The sequence below is a fragment of the Vipera berus genome, assembly GCF_964194415.1.
Source record: "Vipera berus genome assembly, chromosome: 3".
In the NCBI taxonomy this organism is placed as follows: Eukaryota; Metazoa; Chordata; class Lepidosauria; order Squamata; family Viperidae; genus Vipera; species Vipera berus.
This window is the reverse complement of record NC_138204.1, coordinates 37,429,725-37,451,533: the sequence shown is the minus strand read 5'-3', so window position 1 is coordinate 37,451,533 and position 21,809 is coordinate 37,429,725. Positions and strand designations below refer to the sequence as shown.

The 21,809-nt window shown below is 39.4% G+C and overlaps 1 protein-coding gene across 1 annotated transcript in view; it reads right to left on the bottom strand.

Annotated features, from left to right (window-relative positions):
- Nucleotides 1-21,809, bottom strand: part of DENND2C (DENN domain containing 2C) — a 67,654-nt gene that overhangs the window by 11,836 nt on the left and 34,009 nt on the right. Inside the window, exons 5-15 of the mRNA XM_081322386.1 lie at nucleotides 19,615-19,785; nucleotides 15,349-15,445; nucleotides 14,220-14,264; nucleotides 11,429-11,616; nucleotides 8,807-8,916; nucleotides 7,780-7,849; nucleotides 5,105-5,182; nucleotides 2,991-3,131; nucleotides 2,566-2,714; nucleotides 1,436-1,613; nucleotides 906-947 (exon numbers count right to left, since the gene is read on the bottom strand). Of these exons, the coding sequence (XP_081178512.1) occupies nucleotides 906-947; nucleotides 1,436-1,613; nucleotides 2,566-2,714; nucleotides 2,991-3,131; nucleotides 5,105-5,182; nucleotides 7,780-7,849; nucleotides 8,807-8,916; nucleotides 11,429-11,616; nucleotides 14,220-14,264; nucleotides 15,349-15,445; nucleotides 19,615-19,785 (1,269 nt within the window). The remainder of the gene's footprint in view (nucleotides 1-905; nucleotides 948-1,435; nucleotides 1,614-2,565; nucleotides 2,715-2,990; nucleotides 3,132-5,104; nucleotides 5,183-7,779; nucleotides 7,850-8,806; nucleotides 8,917-11,428; nucleotides 11,617-14,219; nucleotides 14,265-15,348; nucleotides 15,446-19,614; nucleotides 19,786-21,809) is intronic.

Here is a 21,809-nt window from a genome sequence, read left to right as displayed (position 1 = left end):
AAGTAGAGGGGGAGAAGTCCACTGGAGGTTTTCCTAAGTGCCTTGCTCTATGATACACGGCATGTATGATTTGGCCTTCTGTATGATATGATTATTTCTAAACAGCAGCAACCAATTAGATGAATCAAGGCACAGAAAGGAAGGAAACATAATCCAATTGCCTTTGGAAAAACCACCTTTGGGATGAACCTTGTTATTGGCATATTGCAGCATAGGGTTGGAGTTGATAACAGTATAATGTGAGTGGAAAAGCTTAAATATATTTACACTTGTGTTGTGATTCTAATTCAGCTCTTCCATTGCTATATAAATCAAAATAAAAATATTAAGCTAAGCCTGGCATGTAGCATAATGACATATTCAGACAGTTTACTGTTCTGGGAATAGGTTTATACACTGCCACCCACCCCTACCACCAATAGCAGAAATCTAGAAGATCTGCTTGGTGGTTTTACATCAATCAAAACAGGATATGCTGTAATTGTTCTCAACTATATTCTAAACATATTTAAAAATAAATCACAGTTCAGGACAGAGCCTAGCCAGCTTGCTTTAATTAAACTTTTCTTGTAACTCAAACTGCAACATATTTGCTTGGTTTAATGTAGAAATAGTGATAAAATATGAAGACTTCCTTGGGGCTGAGCTCAACTCCTAAAGACTACATGGACACATCTATACAGTTTTCTTGGCAACAGAGATTTGACATTTCCTTCTTCTGGGATTTCCTTCCCCCCCACCAACTTTCCAGTCTAATTTACAGCTCTAGCAGTCTCTCATCCAAATATTAACTAGGTCAGATCATTCTTAGCTTTTGGGGGTTGGGCCAAATACTGTCACGGCAACTTGGTGCTGCTATTTCCTATGACAAAGCAGACGCTAGTAGGACCTATTATTTTATTCACCTTTTGCAGAAACTTATCAGCACAGAGATCAACGATCAGTACCTAAGAAAAGGAAGAGGTTTACAATTAATGTAAATCTTCAATTGCTTCAAGCAACCCCTTGCCCCCCTTTCAATCGCATGAAATGTTAACAGCTGACCATAGGGCTACTCTTTTGTATTAAATTTCTGCTGTTCTCATTAACTATTAACAATTTGGAATGCAACAAGTTTACTATTTCATAGCATTAATTTAAATTCAGCCCCTGTGAAGAAATTAAGAGAAAACTCTTATTGGCTTAATAACTGGCTGGATACAGCTACCACAACACTCAACAGAGAAAGCAAGTCTTTCAGAATTCTGCTTTAATTAGTTGTGGGAATAGCCTTTGGACAATTACCAGACTCACATTTAAAAAGGCAAACCAGCACAATATCAGTGTGTCTTTGACCTTAAAGATGAATTACCATGTTTTTAAAAGTAAGTAAGTTATACAGTCATTAGATACAGCATAGTAAAAATGCTCTGCATTCTGGTTTCACGGATCTCACCTCTTCTATAGGCAGGTCCTGGAGATGTGTTAAGGAGCAGGACAGGATGCCAATAAGAAAAGGAGTAGGCGAACAAACAATATCTATCATGGAGGCTGGCAGGACAGGGATGTAAGTGTGTTGCCAGGTAAATGGGTAGAGGGTTGCAACCACAGCATGGCCACATTTGGACAAGGTACTATATGGAAAGAACATGAAATGAAAATTGTATCAGTAAATAAAACACCAGTGTCTGAACCCCTGAAGAGTTGGTTGTACGAAGAAGCTAAAAAGTAATGTATGAAGTGGTTCTACATAAGAAAAAAAAACAACCCAGAAATGTCTCCTTCAAAGCAAGTGAAGTGCAAAACTGAATGTTGTCCCACATTAAAGATGTTTTGAATGATACAAGGCAGCATACCCAAGAGAAGGTCTAGAATTCTCTTTATCATGCTAGAGCTCCCAAGGCAAACTATTATAAATAGAAGAGCAGTCCCATAGGTTTCACCAGCATTAGGAAATATAGCAGTTCCTAGAAGGCAATTCTATGCACTTCTCCCAAAGATGAAGTCTATACCAGATTTCCAGAACAGCATTTAATTCTGTGTGCACTAAATATTCTATCCAAATACATGTTAGAATGACATATTTTTTCCTCCTGAAAAACAGATACCTCACTTTCTAGGTACTCTTCCCACTCAAATAAAATGTATTAGCCTGCTTTTGGGCTGAAGAGTGTTTGCCTGTACATTTTTGTCCAGCCTATATATACATAAAGGTAAAGGTTCCCCCGCACATGCGTGCTAGTCGTTTCCAACTCTAGGGGCCGGTGCTCATCTCCGTTTCAAAGCCGAAGAGCCAGCGCTTGTCCGAGGATGTCTCCGTGGTCATGTGGTCGGCATGACTAGACGCCAAAGGCGCACGGAACGCTGTTACCTTCCCACCATAGTGGTCCCTATTTTTCTACTTGCATTTTTACGTGCTTTCGAATTGCTAGGTTGGCAGAAGCTGGGACTCGGGATTCAACCCGCCAAACTGCCGACCTTCTGATCGACAAGCTCAGCGTCCTAACCCACTGAGCCACCGCGTCCCTCATTATATATACATAGCATAGCAAAAATCACAAGTTTATAGTAGCATGAAAGAGTTACCTTAGATTGTCAGCAACAAAGATCACCCTTCTTTCTAGCAGAAGAGAAGCACAAACTTGGATCAAATGAGAGATATTGAGGCACTTTAAGAGACATTCAAAATCTACATGTTCTAATCGGGAATCCAGTGGACGGCAAAGCTCAATCACCTAAAAGCAAAGAAATGAAAAAGAACCATGGATGACAAATGCATTATTTTATTGTACTTGTTTGGTGGACGGCTGGAAGAGATACACAAACTAGACAAATAGAATCAAAAATAAAGATTGAAAGCCTTCAGGTTGCTTTAGACAAATTAATTCCATTACTTCTGTGGGAGTAGAAGTAATGGAATTAATTACTTCTACTGGATGATGAAATAAGCTTGTTAGATCACCACAACTACAGGGACCTTCATTGGATGAAAATTATATCTTAGCTTTTACCTCATTGCCAGCTCCCGGCAGGAAGCTTTTCACAGTGATGGTACGCCCAGGAGCAGGGAATGGTGCTTCCATAACACTGCGCATGAATGGGTGAACTAGGGCAGGGGACATCTCACGTCTCTTCTCCACTTCATCTAATATCTACATAAAAAAAATTGCTGTTACCTGTCTGGTTCCTTTTAAGACAGTAGAAAGGAAGGAAAAAGTAGGGAGGACTGAAATAATATTTTATATCTTTAATGTGTATCAGGTTGTATGCAATTTTGTGTATGCACGCACGCACACACATGCACATGTGTGCCTTCAAATCAGTGCAGGTTGTTTAGCAACATTTTTTCAAGTGGCTAGCCAATACTTTCTTCCTAGGATGAGAGAGAGTGGCTGGCCCAAAGTTATTCAGCTGACAGGTCTGGACTCTTGGTCTCTACGCTGATGCCTTTACCATTGCATCAAACTGGCTCTCAATGCGCACATTTATATTTTGCAAACTATTTTGGTTTTCAAACCTTCATAGAAGCCAATTTTTTTTAGATTATTAATCCTGAAAATAGACACACCTAGCCCCTAAGAGTTTCCCAAGCTATCTTCAACTTTTTTCTTTCCTGTTCATTATTCTTTTAATTTTAAGTCATGTCCACTATTTTCAGAATGTATCCTCAGCATTTTGACAAGACACTGGACACTCTGAATTTTCATTACAGAAGCATTAAATAAGATTCTGCAGCAGAACACAATTTATCCTAGTGCCAAAGCATTTTGGCATCCTTGGCCAAGTCATATTCCGGCATATTCTGCTTTGGCTCATCTTCTGAATTTTTTTAGGAATTTCAGAAAGATGACTTCTTGTTTTATTTTTCTTTGACTTTTTGAACTTTACGCTTATAATTTTCAGCCTTCAGCCTCAAGACACAAAACCCATTGATTTTGCTTGTCAGATTGCAAAAAGTGATCACATGACCTTGGGACACTGCAACGTCATAAATAGGAGTCAGTTGCCAAGAGTCTGAATTTTGATCACATGACCATGGTCAACAGTCAAGTGTGTGAAAAACAGTCATAAGTCACTTTTTCCAGTGCCATTGTAATTCCGAACGGTCACTAAAAGAACTGTTTCCACCTTTGTCTTGCTTCAGGAGTACATCAGCTTCCCAAGGTCCATAGCTGTAATAATAATTTCTTTTTGGTGTCTTACAACATTTGGTTAAAGGTAAAGGTAAAGGTTCCCCCGCACATGCGTGCTAGTCGTTTCCGACTCTAGGGGCCGGTGCTCATCTCCGTTTCAAAGCCGAAGAGCCAGCGCTTGTCCCAGGACGTCTCCGTGGTCATGTGGCCGGCATGACTAGACGCCAAAGGCTCACGGAGTGCTGTTACCTTCCCACCGGAGTGGTCCCTATTTTTCTACTTGCATTTTTACGTGCTTTCGAACTGCTAGGTTGGCAGAAGCTGGGACGAGTAACAGGTGCTCAACTCTGTTACGCGGCACTCGGGATTCGACCTGCCAAACTGCCGACCTTCTGATCGACAAGCTCAGCGTCCTAACCCGCTGAGCCACCGCGTCCCATTTGGTTAGTGTGCAGTAAATTACCACTCTGATTTTGTAAGTCTTTTTTGAAATATACAAAGCAAAAGTTCTAAAGCAACAAAAATATCAGATTTTATACTCAAGTTGTGCACAGTATTTTGGGATTCTTTTCCATCTTGATACCCCCTAAAATTTGGTGTCCTAAGCAGCTGCCTAGGTTGCTTAGCTCTAGGACAGCCTTGAAGTAGCCAACATATTTCTGTCTTCTGCAAGTAATCAGTTCTGGCAAAACTGCATCTGGCAAAAACAAGCTATTGTATAAAGCTGTCCTTCCTCTTAGTAGTTTCAATAGCTGGAAATAGAAAGCAGCCCACCAGGACAAAACATAGTGGGCAGTTATACCACTTCCAGGCTTGGGTTGTGTTCACATCCTGCCCCCAGAGCAGATTACTTGCAAGAGCATTGAATCCTCTGTAGAGAAATGGTTGCCATGCCTGTTCTACGCAACCAATTTTGTATCAAAAAGAAGTGTAATTCCCATAGATATTTGCTGTTGAAAAGCAAGCAGCAATATGAATGCAAACTTCCTCACCTTAGAAAAAAGGTTGAAACAGCCTAGGCGGCTAACCATACAGTAGACCTCAGGTAGCCGCTTTCCTTTCCCTTCTGGCTAAAAAGCAATAGAAAAAAAGTGTTACTCAAGTATCCCAGTATCTAATAATAGCTTTCCTTATCTTCTTTTTTTAACTTGACATACCAGTCCCATTAACTGCTAGACTGATCCTTTGCTATTTATCTGTTCTCATCTAAGTTTGGCTCATTTTATCTAAAATACAAAGCAGGGGTCCCCAAACCCCAGTCCATGGACCAGTACCAGGCCATGGCATGCCAGCAACTGATCCACACAAACAAGGAAAGCCCCATCCACAGGATGCAGGCAGCACACAAAACCACACCCCTTCTGGTCTGCGGAAAAACCTCCCTCCACGTAACTGGTCCCTGGTGCCCAAAAGGTTGGGGACCTCTGCACTAGAGCACATTGCAAACTATTTATTTATAAGATTGCTAACAAATAATTGTTGTTTACCAGCTCCTGCAGAATGGAGATAAATACAAATTGCTGAACATTTCTATCTGTTTTATTATCACCTTTAGCAAGAAAGCACTTGGATCCAGATTCTTTCAGGTACAGACTACAATGGATAGTTAAAACTGCAGAAAGAACAATTGCAACCAGCCTGCCTTCTGTAGAAGATCTGTATATTGCATGGGTCAGAAGGAGAGCTGAGAAGATATCTGCAGATCCCTCACATCCTAGACATAAACTGTTTCAACTCCTCCCCTCAGGGTGGCACTACAGAACATTGCAGGCCATAACAACTAGACTCTGGGATAGTTTTAACCGTCACTCCAGCAAATTGCTGAACTTCTAATTCTCACAGTTCTATCTAATGTCTGTGTATATTTACTATACCCATGTAGTATGGCTGTATTATTATCACTTATCCTTTTTACTTCCTTTTATTAGTATTATTACTATGATTATGATCATTAGTCTGCTGCTTTGCATGTATACCGAGAGCTTAGGCACCAGAAACAAATTCCTTGTGTGTCTAATAAAGTAAAGCCGATAAACTATCTATTCTATTCTATTCTATTCTATTCTATTCTATTCTATTCTATTCTATTCTATTCTATTCTATTTCTATTCTAAAATAATAATATAAAATTCACAGTATCAGTTAAGCATATGGAGGCTCTATATGTATGTTTCACTAATATAACAAGTCCTTAGACTAGCACCTTCCGTAGGTGCCTGACTTTCTCTCATGTGTAAGGTTCTGTGTTACAAGTTTTCAGAAAGCATTTTCCTCAATATAAGCTCTTCTTCAGATCATTTATTTATTTATTTATTTATTTATTTATTTTATTGGATTTATATACCGCCCTTTCCTGAAGGACTCAACAACCACTGGTTGTATTCAATTTCCATTATAATGTTTTTCTTCTGATTCCTTTTATGAATTTTTAATTGAGGGAAAGACAAACGTTGGTGGATTTTGAGGTTGTTCCACTGCAAAGTTCTGGCACAGTGGGGTATCTACATTCACTTCCAATGCAACACTTGATAAATTCTTTCATTTAGTTTCTACACTAAAGAGTTGCTGGGAGTCAAGTGGCTTGTTACTATTGTTGTTTGTTGCAAGATCAAACAGATGTTCAGACTCTTATTTGGCATTTTTATCCACCTAACAAGTCTTTCCCAAGGACCTGGGATAGACAGATGTTGATGTCTGATGGTGTTAAAGGTATTGTTGCAGGATGTAAGCTGTTTCAAGTAAAGCTCCTTTAGTAATTGACTTATGGTTGTTTTTGTCATTGCCAATGGTGTTCAAGGGGTGTTGTTATGGGATAGTACCCAAGGCACCTATTACTATTGGTACTACCTTTGCTTTCTTTTGCGCAGTCATTCTATTTCTATTTGCAAATAGTATCAACCTACAAAATCTTTGTATCTTGTTATCTTCTCCAGTTCTTTCTCTTCTATTCTGCTATCTCCAGGCATTGCAACATCCACCATCCAGACTTTCTTGTCTTTCTTATTATTTGGTCTGAGGTGTTATGTGGCAGGTGCCTGTCTGATTGAATTCTTAACTCCCAGAGCTTCTTCTTTATTTTCTATTATTTTATCTATATTATGATCCCACCAATTCTGCTTTTGTGAATACTTTATCTTGTATTATAAATTATGATTGATCTGCTAGCCTTTGTTCTGTTGTTTCTGATTCTGGATGTTGTTTTTCCCAGAACTGGTAAATTAGTTCTGCTTGCGGAACTTGCTTTGTAATAACAGATCATTATTCCCTATATTCTACAAATATCTCTCTCTAAATTTGTAATAGGTAAAGTCCTTTTCTTCTAATAGGTCTGCAACTGCTGGCCCTGGTTACTCAGCCAACAGTCCTGAGTCCTCTAGCTCAATTTTCACCAGATGTCCAGGAACGTCCAACACTTAGCACAGTTCTTGTTGACCCGGGCAACGACCGAGATAGTATGTGTTTCTGTAATTTATGTCTCATCATATTATGGGAGAAATAATCTTCAGCTGGCTCTTCTGGTGAGACCTGTCCAGTATGCTTGAAGCTCTGTATAATTCTCATCTTCCTCAGAACACACAAGCCCTACAATCACATCAAGGTAGTGCTTCTCTAGAGGGAGGGGGGGTGTCTCAATATTATTATTCCTATTAATATAGGGGCTACTTACCAAGAGCCTCTTGCAATATCCAAACCAGCGGCTGCCGTCCTCACCAGTTAGCACAAAGGAAAAGGTTTCACTGAACAACACATACACAAAAATGACTTGTTAGTTTTATTAAGGAAGCAAGAGTGCAAAGAGTTCTTATATCACAACTGGATATAAAACATATTTCTCCAATCAACTTTCCATACAAGGGTTTTTTTTCAGAGGCTCCAGAAAGTTGACAAGATATTGTATCATATGTTGACTTCCCAACTTCTCCACCCTGCCACAAATAACCATAATTGGCAGCTTAGAAATTATCACTTCACCACAGTGTAAGTATGATGAAAATGCTAGGGCCAGCAACATCTAGGCCATTGTGGCACTGGATTAGAAGGCTGAAAATAACAAGCACACAACAAGATGAGGTTTTTTTTTTTGAATAGCATGGTATCTTATGCCATTCTGCTGCCCTACAACTGAATTAGAGAGAAACATTATGTTCCTTACTGAAAGAGAGAGGGGGGGGGACAGATTCAATGCCAATCTCTTTTACCATGTCTCATGTTCTTGACTTTGCTTTTATTGAAACAATAAATATGTTTCAATAAAACAATTGCAATTAAAACAAAACAAAATAAAGCAAACTGATCTGCAGAGGGAAAAGCATGATAATCATAGTATCAGGAAGAAAGAGAGAGAAAGAGAGAGAATGAGATGGGGGGATACACAGAAAACAGCCGCCTACTTGGGGGCATATAAATACTAATACAATTTTATGAAGAAACTCAGACATTTTGAAATTCATACTTAAGGCTGTGGTTTAAGACATTTATTTTAATGAAGACATTTGGAAAGGTTTTGTTAATATAGCAAAGTAATGGAGACCAGATTAAAATTTAATTGTGGTTAATACAGCAACAGTTTATAAGTTTTGTAAAATATGGTCACTAAACCAACAACACAATTAATCACCAAAAAATGGTAAGTGATTCTCCTATATGCCTCAAAACTCTGAGCAAAATGAATAAGGCATTAGGCATCCACTCACCTCTTTGTCTCTGAGGTTGGACACCAATCCTTGGGATCAGGGAAACAAAATTTGGGAATAACCTTTAATCGGTCTTCAGTGTCCTTAGATTGACGAAAAGTATGGTCAGACTGCAAATTAAAAAAAATTTGTCAGGCCAGGCTGTCAAACAAAACCAGGCTAATATTTTCCTCTGTGCAGATTTACCTAAATTAGATGCAGAGACAGTGACTATGCTTCAACAGTATTTGGAAGCTGTGGGCAGCAATTTATCCAAGAATCTTTCAAGACACCCACCAAGTTTTTAAATTAAACATATGATTTAAATAATATAAATGGAATACTGCCATCTGCAAGGCAAACCATCCGCCTCTTAAATTTATTTTGAAAAAGGTTTCTGAGCATCACACAGGCCCTATATGCATTTATGGAAATAAAAATGGCAATTGTTACAATTCAATTTGGAAATTTTTGTGATGTGCCAGATTATTAAGACAATCATTTTATGAATGGGCATAAATAAGGCAGTCATTTTGTGAATGTATTCATTGTCCACATTCCAAATATCACTATCAGAAGTAACATTCTGATTCTTGAACAATATCAAATCCCAACTTTTTGCCTCCTGACTATTCATTTTAGGTTCTTAATGAGCTACTTTTCACAGTGAATGTCTACAAAGATTCTCAATCATCCAGGTCAAAGGTGCTTTTTCGCTTCTCATCCAAGAATCTTCATCAGTTCTGGCTGGATGGTTCGGGGAAGGGTGTGAATAGAAGGATCTGTTAGAACAAATCCTTCCATCCCCACCACCACCAGCATCCAGCCAGAATTGATGAAGCTTCTTGGATGAGAAGTGAAATGTCTTTTTCTTCATCAAGGGGAAAAAAACATAGTCCAGTTGCCTTCTGAAAAAAGCACCTTTTAGACTATTTTTCACAGTATTTTTTTTAAAAAAGCCGAACTTTTTAAACGGTAAAAAAGTTTCAGAGAGTTCTTAGTTTTACAGCATTATTCCTTTGGAAGTTTTCCTTCAAGCAAGCGACTGGCAGACTGTTTGGGAACAGAATTATTTTGGGAGCTGGTGGAAGTCTGTAATAATGGTGCTCATTTTCTATAATCACTGCCCCATAATTACTAAAGTAAAGTTTCTTGCTAAATCCCAGTCTGAAAGAGCCTTCTGTGCAAATCTTGTTAACAAAGTATAAAGTATTGCCTAGGCTCAAGAAGACAAGTGGGCTGGCAAAATGCCACCATCCGTTTTGTCAACAGTGACATAAAGAGTGCAACAACCATGTGACCTTGTGAATCATTACTCACTACGTTTCTGAGCAATGTAGACCAGTGCTGTTTTGGTATCAGTAGCAGCTTGGATTAAATCAGCACAGCTTTGGGATTACTGTGTTCAACTGTATTTCATTCCTCATCTGAGTCTACTACTAGCCGCACAGCACAAGAAACTAGTGTATCGTTTTCCCCAAAGAAACCAAAGTTACTGCCTTTTTTTTTTGCAAACCATTTTGCAGTCCACCAGAATCTGCAGAGGGAATGACACCCCCCCACCACCACCACATTAGTGTAACCTGTATATTTGATGGCTGCTTTTTTCAAAAGAAATGGTGGCTGGAGAAGAGGAAACAAATATAGGAAATTCTGTCCTCATCCCATTGTTTCTTTTTTCCAAATAATTCCTCACTCAAACTTCTTCCACCAATTCACTGGATTCCATATACATATCCAAGGATGCAAATGTGCACGTGGAAGGTTTAAATCTGTCCAAGACCTTTCCTTTGATTGTTATCAGATTTTAGAATGATGCCCCCAGAAATTGTTACCAAATTGTAATTCTGAATGTAATAGAAGACAGAGGTAATTATGTGTATCCCCAGAGAATTATTGTTAACTCTATATGAATACAGATAATTTTAAATGTAAAGGAAGGGGTGTTTTTTCAAGGCTAACCGTTCCTCTTTGGAATCTAGCTCCTAGCATCCTATTTGAAGGACAAATTCATCATTTAGGCTCAGAAAAAGCTGTGCAACTCTGCAGTACCCTGTAAGCCCTGGAAAACTATTCTATGAAATCAGACTCTTTTGCATGAGGTTGAGATCATACAGAGCAGATGGTGAAAACATAAAATAAAATATGGTTAATGTATAAGATAGTATGTTGTTTTTCTGGTGATCATAGCACAGATAATACCGCTGTATAAACTACTGTATAAACAATCTACCTCACCTAAACCTGTGTTTCCCCGCTTCCAGATGTGCAGATTTCACTTCCCAGAGCTCACAGCATTAGTCATGGGAATTAACATCTACAGATCTGGAAGTTGGCCAGGTTGGGAAACACTGATCTATACTTATATATGGTCAAGGCAGACAGAGCACTAATTTACTTACTTCTTATGAGTCTGAACCAAGAAAGACTGAAGGACTTTTTATTAGAGTCCATTAACGGCTAAATCCATAACATATTCTCCTGCAACATGGCACTTTAAGCATCAGCGGAAGCACAGCACAGCAAAGGCAGAGTGCTCACCTTGTGTTTGCTCTATCAGTACTTAGGTCCATTCCACCTGGCCAACCAAAAGCACCTAAATTTAACTTTGTGGAGCATGGATAGTAGTAAACAGGCACCAACCTTACATGGAAACTGTTGTATAACCTGTGGGGTATAAGTTGCCTCTGATGACTTCTTCTGCAGAGATACCACCACAAACAGCTCAAAAAGCTGCTGCTCCTGGAATTCAATGAGGTCTCGCTCCAATGTCTGATAGTGTGGGTTCCGTTTGGACTGAGCCTGGACCTGCAGAAGGCGCTTATGGCGACCTAGAGAAAAGAAGCACTTCTTCAGTTGCCCAAACTTGCATTTTGGGATGGTGAAATAGCATGGCTTCCATTCATCAGATAGGGAGATTGCAGAAATGGCTCTGAAGTTTCCCTATGGCTCAACAGCAGGTCAGTTTTTAGAGCTGCATCCAGCAAAACTAAAAGTAATAGCTATGTTGCTGGAATAACAGTATTTCCATAAACAAAAGAAAATGTGGGCAGCAATAATGCCCTAACCGTTCAATAAAAAACCCCATACAAATAAACTCATACTAAATTAACATGCCACAAAGCCTAACTTCTGAATGAGCCTCTTGATCTCCATCGTGGTAGACTAACATAAAGCTGTTCATTCTAAATGCACATAACGCTTTAAGAAGCACCGTGAAAGTTATGAAAATTGCAGTGACGCAGACTACATGGACACCAAATAAGTAGCTATACGTTAAGCATCTCCCTCTCTCTAGAGAAAATGCTGAGCTGACCACCTTCACAAAACTATTGAAGGAAGGAAGTGAGGAAAATAATCAGGGCTTGCTTGGCACTATGTCTTTATTATTAGCAGGGAATTGCTGTGTTAAGCTATATGCAAAGCTTAATTCTGACAATTTCCAGGCATGGCGAACAGGAAATGCTGGTGTGTCCAGGGCCGTTGGTGCCAATTAGGACAGTTGAGTCACGATGCAGAGCCAGTTTGGAGCCTGCTGCTCTAGTTGTTCTTCCTCCAGTGTTTACGTGCAAGGGCCGAGCGTTATATATAATTTCACTCCAGTTACTCCTTTTTCCCAGCGAAGGGCGTTTCATAATATTGCAAGAGACAGACAGAGACATGACTTAGCTTCAGTGAAAGAAATAAAAAGTTCTCAAGAGGCAGCCCTGAAAATGATCAAAAGGGAAAACACCTGACCCGGAAGCAGATGATTATTACGTGCCAAGTTGTTTTCAACTCCTTATTAATAACGCTTATGGCATTATAAAATAAAGAAGGCCTCTAATTACAACCCAATGAAACAGTGTGGTTCTTCCAAGGTAATCTTTTTCTTTCCGGGCAGTTTATTTTCCTTCATCCTGACAAAAGGCACAACTATCCTTAGCAACCTGTTGCCTAATCCATTCTTACATGCTTTCTCCTTTACATGCTAGGTCCAAATCTGCACTCAAGAATCATCCTTGTTTTAACTTTCCTTCAGCACTGTGGTCATGAAGTTGCTTGTTCCCATACTCTTTGGAGAAACTAGCCACTGCTGCCAAGCTATGGCTCATGAGAGATGGTGGCCTCAAGCAGTTGCAAGTTGTCTGAAACACTTAAGAGGAGCACGGGACACCAGTTGAAAGCAACAGGTACGGTAGAGTTTCGAGGTAGTCCATACAAGAAGCACAGCAAGGAATCCTGCTTTACCTTTATAGTAAAGTTAACAGAATCTTGCAAGACCGAAAGCATTTCTCCCCTCCCCTCCTCTAGGGAGGATCCCTTCTGAAACACTTCCCACACCTCCTCTGCTTCTGTGGATTGTGATACCTTTTGCATGAAAGATGTCTAGTCTGCAGCTCTCTGCCCTGTCTCCCAGAGTCATTACCACATACCATTACATGTGCCAACATCAAAAATCACAGTAGTCTGAACAGTTATGTTACATTTTGTGTCACTATTGCAGGCTTTGGTAGAATATCCACAAAAAACACTTCTAGACAAATCACACTTACCACTTATATTTTATCTGGCAGAACCAGATAGGCACTGCAACAAGCTTTCTTTTTCTGAACACCTCTTTTCAGACTCTGAGATTTACCATGTGTCCCTTCTCTCAGGGAATTGAAGAATAGCTCTGAATGGTTTCCCATCATAGAGGATCTCTTGGCATTTTATTGTTTTGTTAGTACCATTTAATTATTTATTTATTAGATTTAAATTCTGCCCTTGTTGTAGAGAAGTTCAATGCAGCCTATATAATACTCCTTCATCCTATTTTTCCCCACATAACAACATGGTGAGGTAGATTGAGCTGAGAGATAGTGACTGGCCCAAGGCCACCAGAAAGTTTGTAAGAATCAGGATGTACCATTCCTAGTCCAACTCCTTCATTACTACATACATAAGCCTTTCAGGGGTTTAAACATGTTCTAAATGAAAATACGACTACACTACTACAACTACAAAGCAACTATCATCCTTTGCTATGACATATATAATAACAATCTGCTGTTACATTGCAGCTAAAAATTAAGAATGATGAACAGGCTGCCTTTCAAGAAAGCCTATCCCCATGACTGATTTCCTTTTCAAAGCAACTCTCATTAAGTTTCTGAGGTACCCCAAGAGATCATGGCTTAAAAGTGATTATTCTGAGTTCTAAACCCATCTATTCCTCCTCTCAATCATCCCAGTTCTTAATGAATTCCTAGAATGGGATCTTACAAGCCTCATAATGCATCCATTTTGTCAAGCAAACAGTGACCATTCCAATTATTCAAATAGATCTCAGTCCCAAAGTACAATATTGACTAGGTAGAATTTGCATAGAACATTGGCACTTTCAGCAGTTATCTGCAAGGTATAATTATGCCACTTGACCTGTCTTAGGCCCAGTGATTCACTCACTCACTTTTCGGCAGATTCTCTGGTTCACTGTCATATCCATTGGTTTCACCTGAAAGGACAAAAAGTTTCCCTCAGAATTTGCCACCTGGATGGAACTGGAAATGTTGGAAGGAATCTGACAGGGCAACAATCAATTATGTTCCCAAGCCACTGAAAGTTAGGAACAATTGTATCAAATAGTAAAGGCGTCTATTCAAAAGCATATATAATTATGCATCAGGTGTTAAATAAAGCAAGTCAAGCTTATTATACAATTATTTGGAGGCACCTTCTCCATTATGCAATGCAAAAGATGGGGGAACATGCATTGCTATCAATTGTTTAACATTACTTGGCAAGGAGGTATCATTGATTTGCAAAATGTAGATTACACAAACAGCTGTTGGCTAATTTCAGCACATGTGGAAGAGGAAAGTCATATAAAACAGGAAGTACTATTGATAAGATATATACACCCACACAAAATACTACAATCTTGCTCTTCTCGTTTTAGCAACAAAAATTCTATGCCGTACAACAGGATAAAAAAGAGAAATCACCGATCACAGTATTTCTCAAGGGAATTCTTAGAGTTTGCAACATTAAATCCAGGTTACTGAAGGGACCATCTCATCCCAGTGGGACTGGCCTGCTCCACCCATGCCAGCAAAGGAGGCATGCTATGGGCCCAATTGGCCAGGGTATTCCCAGTGGCGGACTCCAGGAGAAGAGCTTTTTCTGCTGTCGCTCCTGCCCTTAGGAACATCTTGTCCCCCCCATAGTGAAGTCAGCTCCAACCCTCCTGACCTTCTGCAAGAGCTTAAAGACCTGGCTCTGCCAGTTGGCTTGGGGCTCCAGTGGGAGAGCATCACAGTGGAGGTGGTTGATTCCTTAACAAGGAATCCCACTCCCCCCCACCCCCCACAATTCTGCTCCCGCCCTTCCCATCTTTTAGTTAGGATAGAATATTTGTATTTTTATAGTATTTTATTTATATTCTGTATAGGTTTTATACAGTTTTATTTTTTTTAATATTGTAAGACACCAGAGTTAACCTGTGGTAAGATGGTTGGCCAAAGAATAAATAATAATGAAATGAAATAAAATATAAAATGAATTGACCAGAAGAACTACATTCAGCCCAGCATTTATACCTTTGGCTGGAGAAAGCTCTTTTCCAGTTTGCACCACCAACTTCACACGTTTCTTTCCTCGTCTGGAATCAAAGATCTCTTGTATCTTTAATACAAGCTGAAACCCAATAAGAAAGCAGTCATCAAGAGGGATGATAAGTTTCAGAAAAAGAAAAACTGCAAGTCATTTTATACACGGGCAAGTATTAGAAAACACTACAGAATTTAGTAGAGCTGTAATAGAAGAGCTGATGGGAACACAAATGCCCCAAACAGAAAAGACTACTGTCATCTGCATAGTGCTACTAATGTAGAATGATCTTTAATCTGGATATCAAAAATATTCTAATCCATGATGAAAGCCAAACTGAACAAAAGATGTATGCAAGTAAGTTCCCTGGTGCTATGTGGTGAATGCACTGCCTTAAAAGCATTACATGATTATTATTTTTTGTGCAGGCATAGTTTAAAGTAACGATGTCATTGAGCTCAGCTTGATCTTGCATCTACATAGTTTTCTTGCAAGTATTATGGAAGTGATTTGCCACTAGCTTTTCTCCAGCATTTTTGTTAACTTCTTATCTAAAAAACAGTCTACAACTGCTAGCATTCTCCCATTTACCAACCAGGATCAATCCTGCTTAGCTTCTGTGATCAGCCAAGATTAGCTAGATACTATCATTTGCCCAAGGGACGCGGTGGCTCAGTGGGTTAGGATGCTGAGCTTGTCGATCAGAAGGTCGGCAGTTTGGCGGGTCGAATCCCGAGTGCCGCGTAACAGAGTGAGCGCCTGTTACTCGTCCCAGCTTCTGCCCACCTAGCAGTTCGAAAGCACGTAAAAATGCAAGTAGAAAAATAGGGACCACTACGGTGGGAAGGTAACAGCGTTCCGTGCGCCTTTGGCGTCTAGTCATGCCGGCCACATGACCACGGAGACGTCCTCGGACAAACGCTGGCTCTTCGGCTATGAAACGGAGATGAGCACCGGCCCCTAGAGTCGGAAACGACTAGCACGCATGTGCGGGGGAACCTTTACCTTTACCTTTATCATTTGCCCAGAGAGAAAGTAAAGAACAAACTGTTACAGCTTAATTGTATAATTCTTCATTTATGTACACTTTTTCCTGGATAATTGGTTTCTACCATTTCCAGAGAAATAGCCACATGTTCAACAGTAATGGTGGTAGCTGCCCAACCCATCAAACATCATGTGGTGTCAAGTGTCTCAAGCCATAGGCAGAAGTCAGAAAGATCTTTGCCACAGCATGTCTCATCAAAACCTGCTGATGATCTCAGCTCCTGTTCAACTAGTTGCTATTTTAAACAATGGCACGCAGGCCAAGTTCTCTCTTGCCCAGCTTTCAAGAATGCATTCAGCATTCCAAGCAGAGACAACAGGGTGGGGTCCACTTATTCCCTTCACCACAAGTCATAGAGAGATGCAGAAGACAGTTAGCAGGTAAACCATTCTTAGTTCCAACTCTTTTCTTTACTACAGCAACCTAATAAAGTAAAAAGAAGAGGAGAACCTCAGAGATCCAGTCTGCAGCTCAGGGCAAAGGCAATGCAATTTGACCTCAGGAAAAGTCTGCACCCATGCAAGAAGCTCTGCAGGTCTTGCACTTTCTTCAGCTTCTTTTCCATTCCTCCCAAACTTTCCTTGGTTTAAATGGTCAATTTAAGAGCTTTTTTCAGATTTTTGGATGTCAAACACGAAAGAAATGAAGTGGACTCAGAAATGTATGGTGCCATGTAAAAGAATATCAGGAAGCTGAGACTGATGCTTTCTGGAACACATGTACATGGCAAAGACTTTGGACATTTGCATTCGTATTGCACATGTTTTAAACTGACTGTTGCAAAGCTTGGTGCCTATGATACTTGTAATGGCTTCAAGAATGACTAGAAAATGCAGAGAGCTGAACGCATGATGTCAAGGTGCTGGAGAATACATTATTTTCCATGCTGGAATTAAAGAAGAATGTTTGGCTTGCTTGGGCATTCTTCCAGCAATCATGGCCAAGTCCTATGAGTTCAGGATGAGAGAATAACATACACTTCCTCTCTCAGTAAATTACTCTCACATTTCTGAATGTGGTTGGGGGGGTCATTTTGTCTGAGGATTAATGCTCATATGGGCCTTTTAATCATCCTTTGTGGCTCAATTAATCATCTTTGTATGCTCCACAAAATATTGATATGCAATAGTTGGAAAGAGAGCACATTTGCCCTGTATATGTGCTAACTTTCCTTCTTTCCACCTATTCCCTCTATCATAATGGAAATAAATTCTAGCTGTGTGACTATCCCTTCTGGCTTTGAGTAACCAGAAATTGGACCTTCTTTTACTCAAATTTTTAAGTAAACATTATGTCTAAGCTGTATTTCTTTTCCTTTGCAATGTTTCATGAGTGTAAGATTCCTTACAAGACAGTGCATACGTAGTGCATTTACTAATACTGATAAAAAAAGATACTAATTGTACAAGATTCCAATTTCTTCAATGGACTGTATGTATGTATGTATGTATGTATGTATGTATGTATGTATGTATTTACAGTAATTACAGATTGATCCAAATCTATACAACTCTAGGTGGTAAATTATGCTTCTCGGTTTCCCAATGTTCAGCTTACTTGCACCTCTCTGCTAATCATTCATCTAGAAGAGGTAGCATTCAGAAGCACATCAGGAAAGTTATACTGACGTTTTATGGAACAGCCTCATCTTTAAAGAGCTGTTCAACAGCTTTAAAGTACAGAACAACTGAAAGTTAAATCCTGAGTCAGGAGTAAGCAACCCCAGGGAAAGAAGTCCAAGCAAAATAGAATGAACTCAAGGTCACTTTAAGCAGTCTCACTCAAGAATTCATCCTCTTATTAAAAATATAAAAGTTACTCCCAGTGTAATTGGGAACTTAACAGTGTATTAACTAACGTACACCTTGCCAGATGTTGCCAATGACATCTTGTTAGTGAATCTGCGTGGTAATCTAAACAGAGCAGGACAGGATGTCTAGATAATTTTTTAAAAATATAATTTCAGGTCCCAGTTCCAAATACTTTCCTACTTAGGTCTTTTTAGGTAATATTGTTTACCCAATAATTATTTTATTAGGATTATTTTGAATTCAGATTGAAAACAAAAGAACTTTCAATGGCTTTTTAAATCTCCATATGTAGAGCTAAACACAGATTAAATGACTATGATCTATTTGATAAGACAACCATATCAAAAAAGTAAAGTACATATTGCAGATGGGGAAAGGAAGCTCTCAAAAAAATAAAGAAGAGATCGGCACCTCTGCTGTAGGAGATGAAGTGCTAGAAAAACCTACATAGATTCAACTTTAGATCACTTTGATTAACCAGACCACCTCATTTTTATTGACAGAAAAGATTACATAAGAAAAGACTTAAATACTCTTCCTTAAACTTACAGGACAGAGGAATAGAATAGAAACCTGACAAATAAATATAAAACAAAGGACATTTGAAATAACAATCCACTGTTATTGCAGGTCCTTCTGGATACAGTGTTCCCAAGCTCCCATGCAGTGATTGGGCAACTCCCCAAATTCAGTTAGCTTGAACAATGACCAGACAGGAAATTCTAAGAATTACCATCCCACACAACTGGGGGCACCCAATTCAGAAAGATCAGGGCATCTAAGGTAAAGGTAAAGGTTCCCCCACACATGCGTGCTAGTCGTTTCTGACTCTAGGGGCCGGTGCTCATCTCCGTTTCAAAGCCGAAGAGCCAGAGCTTGTCAAGGACGTCTCCGTGGTCATGTGGCTGGCATGACTAGACGCCAAAGGCGCACGGAATGCTGTTACCTTCCCACCGGAGTGGTCCCTATTTTTCTACTTGCATTTTTATGTGCTTTCGAACTGCTAGGTTGGCAGAAGCTGGGATGAGTAATAGGCGCTCACTCTGTTACACAGCACTCGGGATTCGACCCGCCAAACTGCCGACCTTCTGATCGACAAGCTCAGTGTCCTAACCCACTGAGCCACCGCGTCCCTTGTTCAGGGCATCTATGTCTCTGTTAAATTTATATAGCTACCCATCTCATGCTTATGACTCTGGGTGGCAAGTATAATTAAAACAATTAAGAACTATAATAACATCTGATCATCTGATATTAGCAACAACTCTCATATTTAAATGATGCAATAAAGAATTATTTAAGAAAACAATCACTTTCATTAAAAATGATAGGAATGACCCAGCCAAAAAAGAGATAAGGAGAGGAAATAATTATTACTATTTTGGCTCAGTCCTTACCCGGGGAAGATTTTTTTTCTTCTTGCTTCCAGCCTCTCCTGCTTTGAAGAACTTCCATTCAGTCAACGTGACAGGTAGTGTTGAATCTTTCGGCAACTTCCCGCGCAAACAGATCCGTGTGTTCTTTAGCTCCAAGGTTTTACGGTGAAAGAAGTGTGGCTTGTGGAGAAGCTGAAGAAAAGTGAAAGAAGGATAACAGAATGCTAGGGTTTTACAAAGAAGGCAATCTCCATTGAACTCGATACAAACACGAAAACAATACATCGCACCATGCAAAAGGGTGGCCTGGTATTTAGAAGAGTGAAAGCAGCAAGATCTAAAAATTGGGCTTGTTATTATTATATGAAAGTCTTCAATAGATATAATCAGTGCTTTTTTTCTTTAAAAAAAAGGTGCCGGAACTCTCATCTTGTTAATCTTTTATTTATATAATTTTATTTACCGTATATATTTATTTATATAATTAAAAATTATATATTCAGTTCTTAATGCATCTTTCAGGCATTCACCAAATAAACTAGAATTTGTTGTGAGCATCTCCTTAAATACAAACAGCTCATAAGCTGGACATATCTATATTAGCAACCACATTATTGATGGCTTATACATACCATTTTAAAGATATGATCACATTGGTTCAAGTGAATGAGATGCTCCTATAACGCAAAATGCAGACTTAGTTCATGATGAACTTAGAACACTAAGTTCTGTTTTATCAAATTGATAGGGGTGAAAAATTGTGGGATAGCTCCCCCATGTTTATATACTGCAGGTGGGTATAGTAAAGATAGAATATTATTTTTTTTCTCTAGTTGGAAAATGATGTGTTGCACTTTAATAGAGGAGGAGACAACTTTTGCATATATAGTATGACATTTATTGAGTTCCTTTTGGAAAGACTAGCAGTGGGAGATAATAGATGTCTAATACAAGTGCATATGCTGCCTTCAACATATATGTGCTTAATTGATGGAGTCATGTTACTGACAAGATAATGAATTGCAAAGAAATTGTTATTAATACATAAGTTAAACATTTTGTTTCTATTTCTTTACAACTGCTGATAAAAAATGGCCTGGCTATGTTCAAATTATACACAGGAGAACAGGCTTAGGTGAGAGGGAAAGTGTTACAATTCAATCTATTTATGAATATGAATAAATATGTCCATAATTGCCCAGTGTATTTTAACAGTGATATAGAACTGTGCTATGAGGAGCTACAATTTACATTTCTTACTCTTGGGGAATTAATGACAGAAAGAAAATGGAGTGAAAAAAGTAGATGCAAAAGTAACATTAGATAAATATGAGAAAATATAGTTGCATATCCTTAAGTAATTTATGGAAAAAAATGCTTAAAATTACCACTTCAGATAGACGTACAAAATCTGCAAGAATCCAGATAACCACTAAAATAGTAGCCATGAGACACAGTTCCTGGCTGAGGGAGTAAAGGAGACTATCTTTTAGAAAGCTAACTTTCAGGGACCATTAAGGACCACCTCCTGGGCTTGGAGCTAAGTAGGGTCAAATCTAGTTAGTGCTTGGATGGCTGACTGTCAGGAAATCTCAAGATGCAGGTTAGATTGGGGAGTTGGGGGTGGGGACCTAAGGACACCATAAAGGAGACAATGCAAAACAGTTATATACTGTTGCAAAAATAAAGGCTACCCAGATGTCTCCATGAAATGAACAAGAGAGGACTTTAACTGAAGAAAAGTTTACCTTGCTAATCCTGCATGGTTCTAAAATTAGATCGGGCCGATGTAATCATGCCCTGGCGCAAACTAACAGCCAGCACCAGCCTGCAACCTGCCTAAACGCAGGGATCCGGCGACGGACAGGCACGGCCAGTGTCGTAATTCACAGGACCTTTAATGGGCCTCCCCCTCCCCCCAGGCCCTCTTCCTTCACACCTGTTGCTAAGCCATGGCTCAGGTGGCCTCTCCAGCCTCCTCTGAACTTTGCTCGCAGCCGACACAGCAGCAGCAGCTCCCTCTCCGGAAGGAGAACAAAAAAAGACTCTATTGGCTTTCGAAAGCCGATAGAGGGAGTAAGCACAGCTTGTGCAAAAGTTGAAAAAATCCATCAAAAACAGGTGCCAGAACACCATTCTGAGCGTTCTATGAGAAAAAAAGCCCTGGATATAATTAAAAGTCAGACGGAATCAAAATAATTCAGGGACAAATACAA